Source organism: Cladophialophora immunda (assembly GCF_000835495.1).
Source record: "Cladophialophora immunda strain CBS 83496 unplaced genomic scaffold supercont1.5, whole genome shotgun sequence".
Classification (NCBI taxonomy): domain Eukaryota; kingdom Fungi; phylum Ascomycota; class Eurotiomycetes; order Chaetothyriales; family Herpotrichiellaceae; genus Cladophialophora; species Cladophialophora immunda.
The window spans coordinates 2404107-2418629 of NW_015622545.1; the positions used below are offsets into that span (position 1 = coordinate 2404107).

The 14523-nt window shown below is 53.5% G+C and overlaps 1 protein-coding gene across 1 annotated transcript; it reads right to left on the minus strand.

Moving 5' to 3' along the window:
- Positions 1 to 337: 337 nt before the first annotated feature.
- On the minus strand, positions 338 to 2366 carry PV07_09024 (uncharacterized protein). Its single transcript, XM_016396248.1, has 5 exons — positions 2294 to 2366; positions 1895 to 2238; positions 1719 to 1841; positions 648 to 1665; positions 338 to 584 (listed from the first exon to the last, which is right to left on the minus strand). Exons 1-5 carry the CDS (start codon positions 2315 to 2317, stop codon positions 438 to 440), a joined length of 1656 nt encoding a protein of 551 aa, XP_016246104.1. The 5' UTR covers positions 2318 to 2366; the 3' UTR covers positions 338 to 437.
- Positions 2367 to 14523: the final 12157 nt, after the last annotated feature.

The window sequence follows — 14523 nt, forward strand, 5'->3', positions numbered from 1 at the left end:
ATCGTGACTCGGCCGCTCACCGCTGCCTCCGTCTCTGACAGCCCCGTCTGCTCCTTGCCTTGGCAGCCTTGTGTCCGCAGAGCAGAGAATTATCGGTCTCTGAGGCCGACGTGTGCAAGCACTTTCAAAGAGTCCAATTACTAACAGCCCAAGACGGAGATGAGGAAAACACCCTGCAATAGAGACCCAAGGTGGTTTAACACGCTCATCATAGAGATAGGCGTGGCATTGATTCGGCGACAGCATGGGAAGTCCCAAGGGATGGAAATAACGAGTCTGTGACGAAGATAGAGGAGAGCTGACAGATGGAGAAGAGCTGAGGATAGATCATTTATTGAACTACTAGAGCGGGGAGATCTTTCCCAGAGCTGCTGCTATATCAAGAGCAGTGTATCCCGAGAGTCTCTCATTATAATGTCCTAGTCCTCGAAGGTTTCTTACATCGAATGCACACTGCTGTTCTTTGTCCATCGTCGGAAGGTCTTCCCGTAGAAGTAGAATATAATGGCACACAAGCACCACAGCAGAATCAACGATGCATTGGTCATGATTGGCGGGATATAGCCGTCGTCAATGATCCAGTTCTGGGGCTCGGGTTAGCGCACGCAACACCTGGAAGAACGAAGGGGGCTTTCGAGAGAACTCACCGTGATAAACTTGCTGAAACCATAGCCCCAGACATTCTTGTTGACGGTGATGGCGACAAACAGGCTGCCCGCAACGGGCTTGTAGCTGTCGACAGCGTAGGTCGAGGCGATGCCCGGAATGGCAGCAACCTGAATACCGGCGCAGGTGTACCCGATTATGACAATGGCTTGCCACGGCCATTGGTTCTCATAGCCGACGCTGACAATGATGTTTCCGAAGTACATGATGATGACGTACGGGATCAGGGCGAGCAGACGCATTTCGGGCTCACGGATTCCCCTGTTCCTCGCCGTCGCGCGAGCGGCAACCAAATCGGAGAGCGGACCGGCCGTAAACAAACCAATCATGGCACCCACAAGAATGGCGAAGTTGGTGAAGCCGATTTGCTCGGTGGTGAAGTTGTAGGGTGGCGCGGCGAAGGCTTGGGTCTGTGTCAGGTTGAGAGTCAAGAACGACGAACAGCTCCAGCTGACGATAAAGGCGGCCAGTTCGACAATGGGGAAGGCGAAAAGCTTCCACGGAACCCAAAGGTCGAGGATGATAGCCCTGACCGGGTCCGGGTTGGGAGTGTAGAGGCCCCATTGCGCTTTGCTTGGTTTCCCACGGCCGAGCCAAGGGTCGCGCTCCGCGGTTTCGACAGGGGCCAGTTCGTTGTCCGTGGGCACTTGTTCAAGGACAGCATCCGACTGTTTCTCGGCGCCTTCGGGTTTGGCTTCTTGGGCTGCAATGGCGTGTCTGATCACCTCCTTCGGGTGCTGTCGGTGCCATTTCGTCTCGGGGAACATGAAAATGACCATGATCAGCGACAGGGCGACCAGGGCGGTGTAGAACCACCAAAAACTTCTCCACCCCACGTTTTCCGCCATCGACCCCGAGATTATGGGCGCAACCATGAGAGATCCCATGTAGACAACCCAGTAGAGCGTGTTCCACTTTCCACGATCGTGGAGGAAGAAAATATCAGCAATGACAGCGGGCTGGATGGTCTCGGCAGGACCAGCTCCGATCCCATTCAGACTAACATCTTTGTCAGTGTCGTTCTTGTGCTGGGGTCGAGGATCACCACTCACACGCAAGCGCCCATAAAAGAGCCATAAGTCTGAGCTCTGGCACGCCAGATGGCAGAACCCAGGCAAATCAACTGGGAGAAAATGTACACGGGCCGACGGCCGAATGTAGAGCTGAGTGGGACCCTAAATGGCGGTGAGTAGGCGATTTCTCCTTCATGGACATTATGGGATCATACCAAATGAAATTACTGAAACCAAGAACAAGAATAGCGACACCGGTGAACTGCACTGCATCTGCCAGAGAGCAATGGAACGCCTCGATGTAGTCGCCAAACATGGGTGCCAGAGAGAGTGGACCGAACCCTTGAGTAAAGCTGACCATACTCGACGCCACAATGGTGGAGATTTTCCATGCTGTCGACCAGTTGAGGGGATCATGGGGGTCCTCTGACGGCTGCGGAACCAAGACTCGATGGTTCTTGCCTGTGCTCTTGACGAAATGGTGCGTTCCAACATCCGCCATCACCTCCGTGCCAGGCAGAATTTCGACGTTGAGCTCTCGCTCAATGGCGGAGAGCTCCTGTGTAATCTGGGTTAGTCTGTTGATAGGATTCGCTTAATCTGAGGGAGCGTACCTGTTCATCGTAGTTCATCTCCATGTTGAAGTGCGAGCTATGGAGGCCGGTTGTGGGTAAGGTGTTTGTTTAGGGCTGGAAAAGATAATGCGACTGAGGAAGGGGCCGATATAAGTACATACGTCAAGATGATGCTCGGATCGGGGATGACTGCGTGGCGCACGCGGGTTTGCTTCCATCTGGATGGAACCCTGCAAGCGACTGTTGAAGCTTTGCCCAATTCCGACCTGTGCGCCGGGCCTGGAGCATCGGCTCTGGGGTGAGAGCCCGTTGGGGTGGCGGGGACGCAGATACTATTGGCGAGGCTGGCATTCATCTGGGAGCCTCGTGGGTCCTCGCGGGGGGGCTAGGGCGGGGCACTTGGCGGGGGTAGCAGCCATGTGCGCATCACCGCCGGCAAGCTGACTCGGCAGTTCGTATTCGTGATTTAATTGGGCAACAGCCACGGTCCCCATTAGTCCCACGTCGCGCTATCCCTGCGAAGAAGGTGAAGCGATCACGTGGTAGCGACGGTGACATTTGTTATCTCGTCCCAGACTCTGGGAGGTGTCGCATCCTGACTCTCCTTTGCTATGTCATAAGCCGCAACGGTGCTCGCGAATCTTCCCTGTGTCTTGCTCTCGGGGAACGACCTTCGAAAAGGGGAATTTGCGTAGCCCTAACGTTCAGAGGAAGTGATGAGTCCAAGGCGCTCGTAAGGTACCTAGGTAGCCAAGGGAAGAAGCTTGTCATGAGAAGCTTTGAGCGGCTACAAGCCAAGTCCGAGCCAATCGCGTTGTGTGGGAGGGCTGGCAAATATGCCAACAGTTGTAATGACTGTCAGACCACGCTGCTCAGAAAGGACCATATGCTTCGGTCTCCAAAGCAAATCTCCCTCGACGGGGTGAGTTCCATTGATTGTGTTTATAAAGTGGCAAATTCGTCAGGAAAGCCGTCAGGAGAAAACGGAAAGACTGAAGTGCGCAATTGAGCGCCGGGACCTGAATCGATTGGTCCATTGGAACCAGCCTCGACATGATTACCCGACGGGATGCTAAACAATGCCATCTCTGGCTGGTCTGCGTCAAAAGCTTGGAGGTTATCCCAAAGATTCAGAGCCCAATTAAGCTCGTCGGAGTCCTCAGGGTTGGTGAAATCTGAGCCAGGTAGGGTCTCCGCTGGAGGATCGGACGGATCATATGTGGTTTGCGCACTCGGGTTCAACGCCGCTGAGTTTCTCTTCTTGGAAGAGCTCGGGCACAAGACCGAGAAGCGCTTGATGACCTCTCGCTCATGTGAGCCAGGCTGGTATATAGCTGAATCCCTGCCTTCGTGGATGATGCTCAGGAGACCTAGCAGGGCGAGGACAATCAGCTTATATGAGCGATCCCGTGAAGGGGCACAAACTTACGAAGCAGGGCTCCGCCAATCCTCCAGTACCGCGAGTAATGACTTAGCAGTAACTTGGATAGTTCGTAGCTTTGGAAGTTGGGCTCATGTTGTGCTGCAAGAGCGTCCCACGGGTTGATCATACAGCAACTCATGAATGGATGGTTTAATGGAATATACTCCGGGGGCCATATTTGCGCGATCCGAACCAGACTAGAGTAAAAGTGCCTGCCGAAAGTCGCGGCCTCCTGGACAATGTTCAAGGATGGTTCCGGCCCAGCATGACACCATCGTCTGCGCTCCAAAAGGGCTTCGCACCTGCATCTGTAAGAAGAGCAGTAGGCGGGCATCATATCATTACTCACGATAGAACCATACAATGCGTCGAGATAACCCAATTGGCGTTCCCGAAGTTGTTTTCATTCACGTTCATCACCCGCAGTTGAAACCCAGCAGGTAACGCATGTTTGAAACAAGCAAGGTCCATTTCGAGCGCCGCCTGCATATCCGAGGTGTTCCGCTTGGGTTGACGAGCGTCATCGGCGAAGTAAGACTTGAGGTAATTGGCGACCAAGTACCAAGCTCGGGGGCTTTGGTTCTCCGACCCAGCAAGGCTCTTCCATATGGCACCTGGACGTTCGATAAGATAGGACGACTTGATGGAAAGACCATTGAACCATTGATGATCAGCCACAGGTAAGAGAACCTTGATCTCTCCTCTTTCAATCCCATACGGCTGGCAAGAGACCGTCGAAACGAAGCAATCGAGTTCGTAAATGACCCACCAGAGCCTCCGGAGCTCTTCTTTTCGAATCCAAACATCTGGGTCTTCCTCAGCATCCGAGATGATTTTGTCCTCGTCGTCGGTCTCGTTAAGCCCAAGATCATAAGCAAAGCGGACACAAACGCTTACTAGCAACGACCCCGGTGCAGCATGGCCAGCGGTAATGTTGTAAAACGCCAGCAGAACGCAGCCCTTTACGAGTTCAAGCGAAGGTTCTTCGATACCCTTCAAGACAAGATCTTTGAGAGCTGCCGCCCGCTCTGCAAAGACCTTACCTCTTAGGACAGGATCTGTATCTGAGAAGAAGCTTGCTTTGGAGAACCGGGCTGCGAGCGCAAACACGCCGTTGATCAGGATTGCATCATCGTTACAGACGGTCTGTCTGCTCACAACCCGACCGCGAAAATCCTCACTTCCAACATACTTTCGGTAGAAGAGTGGGCGATGTAGAACCGGCAGCCAGTTTTGGATATAGTCAAAGAAGAGTCCGACTCTAACGTCATAAGAGACCGCGATTTGAACAGACGGACATGGGAAATAGACTTACAACTCGTAGGCTACTGCGTCTGGAATGTGCCACCCGTTTGCTTCTGCATTCACACCATCGGCAGTCGAATCAGCATTGAAATGGGTGCAATGCTCCGGTAGAAATGTCTTCGGACAGGGAGCATGAAGTCCTAGCTTCCACTGGTCTGGTTGATCCTGATTCAAAGCTCGTAGATGGCCTGGCGGTGGACAGTCCAACCCAGTCAGTGAGCCGGGCTGGACTATAGTTCTTGATTCGGGGCCGACAGGATCTGGGGATCGACCTTCGCCTGTGTCAACAATGGCGTCTCGTCTCATGCATGATTTGAATTCTATCCACATTTTGTGGCCCTACCTTTGTGCCAATCAGAAACTTCTTTGTCAACTGCGTTGGAGTCGATACCGGTAGCGGCAGCGTTGTCAGTTCGACGTTAATGCACCATGGGGAGAGGAAACTCACCGTTCCCACTACCACGGCTCGGTGAAGACCCTCTTTTCCGGGTCCTTGGGCCTCTGGCACGGCACGTCGAAGACCTTTGCCTTACCGGAAATGTACAAGTAGCGCCCACCCTTTCGCAGAGGCCACAGATAGGGCGCCGCATGTCACCTGTGGATTGAACCCAACGTCATTGAATTTTGCCCACTGAGGACCGGTCGGACTCACACTTGATTTTTTTTCTGGCATAGCAAGATCGTTAGCAGGCCTTCGTTCTAGACTCAGGTGTAGAGGGGGCGTCGGGCACTGGTCACTCACCTGTTACAGCCCTGACATGCCCGATTGACCGTTGGAGAATGCGGTGATGAGCTCTTCGTAAAGGATAGCCAAGTGTGAGCCATGTTGTTTGGTGTCTCTCTGTCTCAAAGAGGTCCGATATCAGTTGGGAAGAGTTCGACGTTAGGCGACAGTGTTGCTGGAGGTGAGAATGCCTTGATACACCGTGGTGGAGGTAATTGTCATTTCCCCCGCTTTTTGGCATGGCAATTCGTGCGGGAGAGGGCCAGCTTGAGGCCGCAAGGTCGGAGTTGAATGGCCACAATAGCAAAGGGCCAATGCTTGCTGTCTCTGGAGTTCCCACCTCGTTCAGCTGAAAATTCAGGCGGGACACTGGTTGCCTTGATTGCCAATTGGCCACAGCTAATATTCCCGTACCCACTTCCCCGATTACCCCGGACGAGGCTGAAATAGGTTCATGGTCTCTCTCTCCTGTGTTGCCCAGACCTTGTCTCTCAAGGATTTATTGTCCGACCGGTATCGCCCAAGTAGTCGAATCTCTAACAGAACTCAACATTTCCTGGGTATCATCACCATGGCATTTTCCATTGCCAGCTCCGTCGTTGTCGTGTTAACTGGTCTGCTCCTCTACGCGGCCCTGTGCGTCGGGCACAGGGGACCTCATTATCCTCCAGGTTAATATTCAGACAGCGATCCCCGAGCTACTCAGTCCCGCTAATATTCCACCAGGCCCTCCCACACTTCCATTCATCGGAAACATCCACCAGATCCCGATAAAAGGGGCGCACTTCAAGTATGTATCTCGAGGTTCTTGCAATGACCCGATCTTACGAACTCTATCAGATTCACAGAATGGGCGCGCCAATATGGTGGCATATTCTCGCTGAAGCTCGGAACGAGCACCATGGTCGTACTCACAGACCGTCGTCTCGTCCGCGAGCTTCTAGACAAGAAAAGCGCGGTGTACAGTGACCGCCCAACCTCGTATATCATACAGAACCTCGTTACACAGGGGGATTACTTGCTCACCATGCCTTATGATCAGGAATGGCGGAAAATGCGAAAACTGATCCACCAGGAGTTTATGGAGTCGATGTGCGAGAAAGAGCATGTCACGCTCCAAAATGCAGAGGCCGTCCAAATGATGCGCGACTTTGTGATCGAACCAGAGAACTATTTACTGCATACGAAGAGATTCAGCAATAGCATCATCATGAGTATCCGTATGTGAGGTGCGTTCAGAGTCTGAAGACCACGCTAATACGTCCTCAAATATAGTCTACGGTCGTCGGACACCAAATGTTCGTACACCTCATATGCACCAGTTCTACGATGCGATGGAACACTTCTCCCACGTCATGGAAACAGGGGCACTGCCTCCGATTGACGTCTATCCGTTCTTGAAGTACTTACCTCAGCGACTGCTTGGAAACTGGGTCTCACGGGCCACGGAGACTCATCAGAAGATGCACCAGCTGTACCTTGATCAGCTCAATCTGGTCAAGCAAAGAAGACAACAGCAGGGCAGCAAGAACTCCTGGATGGATCAAGTGCTCGATAAAGAAGATAAACTAAACCTGAGCGAGCACCAAATCTTGCTATTAGGCGGTGTGGCGCTGGACGGTGGCTCCGACACCACTGCGACGGCGCTCCTTAACTTTGTCAAAGCAATGACCTGTTATCCGGATGTCCAGAAACAGGCACAGAAAGAACTCGACGAGTTGATGGGCGATAGACGCTCTCCGCTCTGGTCTGACTACAAAGATCTCCCTTATGTGAGTGCAGTCGTCAAGGAGACTATGAGGTGGCGTCCGATTGGTGGTCTCATACCTCACGCGACATCAAGCGGTCAGTTCCCCCAGTCCACGCTTCTCCGTTCCACGTTCAAGATTCTAACGTTTTCTGCCGACACATATAGATGACTGGATAGATGGCAAATTTGTGCCGAAAGGCAGTACCGTCCTTCTCAATATCTGGGGGTTGCACCAGGACGAGACGAAATTTCCCGAACCGGACAAGTTTGATCCAACAAGATATGCCGGACGTACACTGCTTGCTCCAGAATACGCCGCGTCGGCAGATTATGATTCCCGTGACCACTACAGCTACGGTGAGTATCTCTACTCCTAAGGATCGCAGGACAGAATGTCGGTTTGTGCCGTTTCGAACGCTCGTTGACATATCTTAAGGTACTGGCCGGCGAGCCTGTCCAGGAATCCATCTGGCTGAGCGCAATCTCTTCCTGGGCATGGCGAAACTCTTGTGGAGTTTCACGTTTGAGAAACAAATTGACGAGGCTGGCCAGGCCATGGAACCAGACACTAACTATGCCACCGGCTGGAGTGAAGGCTTGATTACTTGCACCAAGGACTTTCCAAGTAAAGTAGTTCCCCGGTCTGCGGAGAGGGTTGAAACCATCATGAGGGAGTTTGCCCAGGCAGAAGCAGAAGTGTTCTCGAAGTACGACTGATTATAGACAATCTGTTCTCCTCAATTGAATTATTCGCAGACTTGCATGTCTTCCGTTTTGCCAGGAGACATTCTGAGCCTTGACAGGTCACTGGAGACTCGCTTCGGCTTTGTCCTCTACGCCAAATGAACGTTGGCGAGGGCACTGAGGCAAGAACCGAGACTGGGATGCGGCGCGTTAGGCCCTCCAGGCCTGTCAGCAAAGAGTCGAGGGGCAAAGACATCAGGTCTGCGACTTGCCAAAAGAAGCAAATTGCCGATTTTTCGTCTCCATTAATGGTGGAGTACGCAAATGCTCCATTTGTATGTCATATACCAGAATGATTATATTAACCTCGCGACTCTTTTTGCCTGTGAGAGTTGTGAACATCGAAAACTACAAACGACCGTCATGCCTTCGTTGAAGACTTTGCCTTTGATCATAGACAACAAGGCTGTTGAGCCAGCAGGCTCCGCAGTCGCGACCAATACCTCTAGCAAGCTCAACGCCGAATATGTCAGATACGTCAGTGCAACTCCTGAAGACGCTGTGGCCGCGGTGGAATCTGCTCAGAAAGCCTTCCACCCGTGGTCTCAAAGCCTTCCGCGCACGCGCAGGACGATCTTACAGAAGACAGCGGCATTGATTCGCGAATATGCGGCCGAGTTGATCAAGTTACAGGTCGAGGAGACCAACTGTCCTGAAACTTGGGCGGCTTTCAATGTCAATATAGCTGCTTTGCACTTGGAGGAGATTGCCGGAAGAATTACCACTGTTCTTACCGGAGATATACCTGTGGTTCAGGTCTGATCATACCCCGACAATGTCTCTATGGCTCCTCACCGCCTACTAAGCACTGTCACAGACTCCAGGCCAGACGGGATATGTGTACAAGCGTCCACTTGGTGTAGTTTTGACCATTCCGCCGTAAGATTCACGGTTCAACTCGCTATCGCCATGGACATTCAGCTAACCCCTTCGGCAAAGGTGGAATGCAGCAGTTTTCCTCGCAACTCGAGCAATAGATACTCCGATCGCGGTTGGCTGCACGGTCGTGCTCAAAGCTTCCGAACAATCACCAAACACCCATCACCTTCTCGCGGAGCTATTCCGTCGTGCTGGCCTTCCGCCCGGTGTGTTGAATGTCATTCAGACGCGACGCGAAGACGCCGCCGCCGTCACCGAGGCGTTGATATCTCATCGCCACATCCGGAAGATCGAGTTCATCGGATCTGCCGGGGTCGGATGTCGCATTGGCGCCCTTGCCGGCAGATACCTGAAGCCCACTCTCATGGAGTTGGGAGGTAAAGCCGCCGCCTTGGTGCTCGAGGACGCCGACCTGGAACTGGCTGCGCAGGGCTGCGTGCACGGGGCGTTCATGCACAACGGACAAACCTGTTTCTCCACCGAGCGCATCATCGTGAACAAATCCATCTGGGACAAGTTCATCACGGTACTGTCCACGGCAGCATCGAAATTCCCCGTCCAGGAAGCCATTTCTCCCACAGGGGCCAACAATACACTCCGAATGTTGCAGGAGGCGGTTTCCAAGGGCGCCAAAGCCCTCTACGGCGAAGTGAAGCTCCTCGCCCCCACAAAGTTGCAACCCGTCATCCTGTCCGGGTTGACGCCAGACATGGAGATCTACGACAATGAATCCTTCGGGCCAGTCCTGGCCGTGCATGCCGTGGAGAGCGACGAAGAAGCAATCGCACTCGCAAACAGCACCAAGTACGGCCTGAGCGCAGGAGTGTACAGCAGAGACATCAGCCGCGCACTGAAGGTTGCGAGCCGCATCGAGGTCGGGCAGACGCACATCAACTTTCCCATGGGCACGGGGACCGACGAGGCGTCTCTGGCCGTGGGGCTCTCGAAGGCGAGCGGCTGGGCAAAGCAGAATGGAGGCTACGGCTTGGACGAATTCCTGGAGTTGAGGACCATAACAGTAACGGATCCGGCTGAGTTCGCGGCCGGCATGGCCCAGATGGCACAGCAGTGAAAAGGGAGGAGGGACTGATACTCAGATAGATCGCCACCTTGATAGCCAAGAGTAACTTGCTTCTAGGAGGTTCACAAATATCACACTGGTCAAGCCCTCAGTCCCCTTAAACCATAAGCTTCATAAGCAGTCAGAATCTCCAAAGGTTTGAGGTAAGGGCTTAGCGTAACTGTTGTCGAATCTGGCTCTCAACCAAAAACCCTCCCAGCTGGGAGCAAGCAACAGTCGATCGGGGCACGGCTTTGACCTGGCCCCCCGCGAACCCCGTGGCGGCCTGGGCACGTCGGGGAAAAGAGGGTCAGTCCATGTGGGGTCGGCAATTATCCTCATCAGGTCTAGCATTCTATATCTTCTCAAGCCTGCTTGTTCGGATTTCTGATTCTCTCTCCCGCAATCAGAGACAAGGTATGAAGTTCGTCCGTGCCACTTGGGACCGAAAAGTCCGGCGGGTACATAGCCCCCTGTTTTGACGGGAGCGACTCGCATTGCCCTCTCACCGCTGGTATGTCTGAGGCTGAACAGGTTTTGACCATGTCAGCTGAGTCTGCCTAAAAGAGATGTCTACCACGCTGCCGAGCCCGGCTGCAAAGCTTGGGTACGAGCTCGCTCGTTTAAGCTTGGGTTGAGAGCGTGCTATGGGCAGTAGACAAAAAGGCACAACAGACATGGCTACAACGCAGTGGGATTCAATATATCAGAACCAGTTTCGGCCGAAGCCGCTTGTTATTCGACTAGGTATCCGTGTTCCGCGCCAACAGAACGCTGCGCGACAGATTCGCCCTTCGTTGGACATCATCCTTTCCTCCATCGCGAGGAGTCTGTCGAGAGTCGACTTCTCTGTCACCACAAGGGCAGCTAGCGGCTGTCCGTTCTCTTTCTTTGTGACCCAGACTGTACTTTTGAGTGCTCTGCTGGGAAGAGCGAAGCCTTTTCATGCCTTGAATTCATGCTCTGCCTCTGCTGTGATCGGCGTTCCCTTCTCTTGAACAATAGAAGCCGTTCGCCCGGCGAGATCACTGGGGTGTTCCGCCCCGGTAATACCAAGTCTCTCATTGATGCGTTGCATTCGGTCTCGATCAGCCTGGGCGACGCTTTCGATGGAGCCACCGAAGAAGACGTCGAGCTCCTCAAGGGTCTTGTTCTTTGTCTCTATCAAGCATGGTCAGCATCATGACACCTTGCCAGGGTGGCTCGGACTCTCTCACCTGGGCACAGAAACCAGACAAAGGCACCGCCCGCCCCAGAGAAGAAGGCAAAGAAGATATAAGTACCGAATCGCATCGAGTTGATCATGTCACGGGTTGTCAGACCGATTATGAAGTTGAACATCCAGTTCGTCGAAGCCACAATCGAGACACCGCGGGATCGCATGCTGTTGGGGAAGAGCTCTTGGGTGAGCACCCAGGCGACGGGGCCCCACGAATAGGCGAAGTTGACCGCGAAGAGCCAGATGAAGGCGATGGAGACCCAGCCAGGGGTTTTGGCAAGACCTTTACCCAGCGCCCACTTGTCCTCGTACACGCCGTCTACCGACGCGACGACGATATGGCAGGCACACATACCAATCGCCCCGACGATCAAGAACGTCTTTCGACCAAAGTTGTCGAGGAAGAATACTGATGGGAGCGTGAAGAGGATCTGCAGGATACCGGTAACGCCGGTGGCCAACAGGTTGGTGGTGACTGAGCTAAAACCGAAACTTCCGAAAATCTGTGGTGCGTAGTACCTGCGACCAAATTAGGTTGCTGTTCTAGGGGAGCTGCGGCTTCTACTCACAAGACGGCGTTGATACCTGTGAATTGCTGGAATCTACCCTCGCAGTTAGGACTCGCGGGTACATCGGAGCAGGCACAATGGGACTCACATCATGATCCAACATCCAATGCTCAACCGCTTGAACATGTTTGGGGCGAACAGAGCCTTCCAAGGAGCGAGAACACCGCCACTCCCCTTCATCTCAGCCTCGGTCTCTTCGTCGAACATGACAGTCGCCTTGATTTCGAGGAATTCGGCGACCAGAAGCGGGTCAGAAGGGTCGAGTCTTCTCAGCCTGGACAGTGCGGCCACACAGTCATCTTCGCGATGTTTCATCATCAACCATCGGGGAGAGAATGGGAGAAAGAACATGCCGAAAAACAGGATCCAGGCGGGGATCAGCTGAAGAGCCAATGGCACACGCCAGGAGACCGTCTTCTCGCCGAGACAAGTGTGGCCGTGTGCCAGGTACGGTTCGAAAGTGTTGGTCGAAGAATAAGGATTCGCTACTCCTGCAGGGTCACAGTGGCTACCCCCGACAAAGTGCATGCCATAGTCGAGCCAGAAGCTGATGCAGGTACCGATGGTGATGGACAGCTGCTGCAGCGATACCAGAGAGCCTCTGAGTTCCGGAGGGGCAATCTCGGCCTGGTACAGAGGAATCACCATGCTGAACATGCCGATCCCGAGGCCGCCAATCACTCTGCCGGCGAAGAGCATGGCGGGGTTTTGAGCGCCAACTTGAAAGCCGGTGCCGAGAGTGAAGACCAGGACGGCGACCATCATGCTGTACTTCCGAGAGATCCTGTCCGACAAGTATCCGTTGAACAAGGCCCCGGCCCAGGCGCCCAGTTCCAGGGCAGAGACGAGCCAACCTTGAATGGTCGAACCCGTCAAGGTAGGAAAGTGAGCCTGGAAGTTCTCCATGACCAAGATCGGGCCCATGACACCTTGGTCATAGCCGTACATCATGCATCCGAGGGAAGCAAACGCACAGGTCATGAAGACATAGGGATTCTTGATCATCCCCACGATGCCATGGGATTTGTTCGCATTGTTGCGGCCGACGATGGACTGGCTGACTTTGGCCTCGTTGACCCTCGGGCCCGCGAGGCTACCAAAGCGAGGCATGGTGGGTGAAGCGCCTTCAGTTGTAGAGGCTTGATTTGCAGGAAGCTTGAGAGTTGCTACTGGTGACTGATGACGAGGAGAAGAGAAGAAAAGGACGAGACACCGCGAGTCGTGACTTGTCTTTTGTCCAAGAACATGTGTGGAAGTATTGAAATTCCATCAAGGAGGTTGGGGATCTTTATCGTCCTCCAAAGCGAATAGCTGAGTGAACATCATGGCGAAAAGGCACACCATGCAGGTAGCATCTACTGCAAAGAGCAACCACAATCCAAGAGAGGTCGTAGAAACCCCACACTTGCAGACGAGCATTTCGCCTGATCACACCCTGAGTCGCAACCACACCGAACTGGGACAATCTGGGGACTCCGCGTGAGTCTTTCTGGTGCGGCTCTGGTCATTGCCATAGGAGCAAGCGTGCCGGATTGCCATAGCCCGGGAATCCGCGAGATCAATCACGGCCTCCTGGACGAAAGAGGCTGTATTTGGGAGGAGACAACGATTGAAGGCTCATGATTGGCGACTTCATGACTTGATCAACAAGGAACGGCCGTGCGAAGTAGCATTCACGCGACAACGCGCGGCCCTGAACCCTAGCCTCGTCCAAAATCCTGCACAAAAATCGGCTATACGGCAAAGTTGGATATGGCGATGGGTCGTGATGGCCAATCATCACCTGGCAAGCCCCTTGGACCAAAGAACAACTTACTCAGGACATGGGTGAGAGGTCCACTGAGATCCTCCAAGAAGCAAAGCTGGAGAAGAGCAGTACATACCTTCAATTGAATGGATGGTGGGAGCTGGTGTGGAGGGCCTTTGCAGTTGTGTGCATCATCCTAGGTACCAGCCCCGGACTTCGGTAGCAGGGGCCCGAAAGGATTCATTAATAATTATGCAGACATAGGCACTGTCTGCAGAGGATTCTCCACGCCGTTGTCTCTGCCCATGTGTCTTACTCGAACGTTGACGTGCCATTTAGGTTGCTACCAAGCCGTGGTTACAACAAGAAGGCGATCCTCTCCCCCTCGGACCAAGCAATGTGCCCGCTAGGCTCTAAATACGAGCCCAAGAGGCCTTAGCTTCGACGAGATACGCCCAGAGGAGATCTCGGAGGGTCTTCCGGCAATGGCACGCGCGGTATGATCGGAACAGAGGAGCATGTGGCCGCACATTCAGGCTCACAATACCTGGGTAGCAGCAGCACATCCTGTCGCTGGAGCACTGCCACCTTCAGACCCATTCAGCCCCTTTATTCCGGGCCATTGTTGGCATGAAACCGAAGCAGAAACCAAGATCAAACAATTTAGGCGGGCTCCCAGCAAGCATTATTGCCCGTGCTGGCCCTTTTGTTCCTCTCCCAGGAGGTTGTTCTTGACTACATGGTTGTGGTAAGACCTCCCCTTATCTATTATCAGCGAAATCAGCGAACTCTATCGTGGACTGTTAGCGCCTCTTACACAGCACCTACAACTACCCGGCGAGCCGAGAC

Excerpts from the sequence above, each read along its gene's own strand:
- PV07_09024 (XM_016396248.1), bottom strand. The coding sequence starts at position 2,317 with ATGGAGATGAACTACGATGAACAG. Across the intron at positions 2,239-2,293 it reads AGATGAACTACGATGAACAG|GAGCTCTCCGCCATTGAGCG; the intron begins GTACGCTCCCTC and ends CAGATTACACAG. Across the intron at positions 1,666-1,718 it reads TCTTTTATGGGCGCTTGCGT|TCTGAATGGGATCGGAGCTG; the intron begins GTGAGTGGTGAT and ends CAAAGATGTTAG.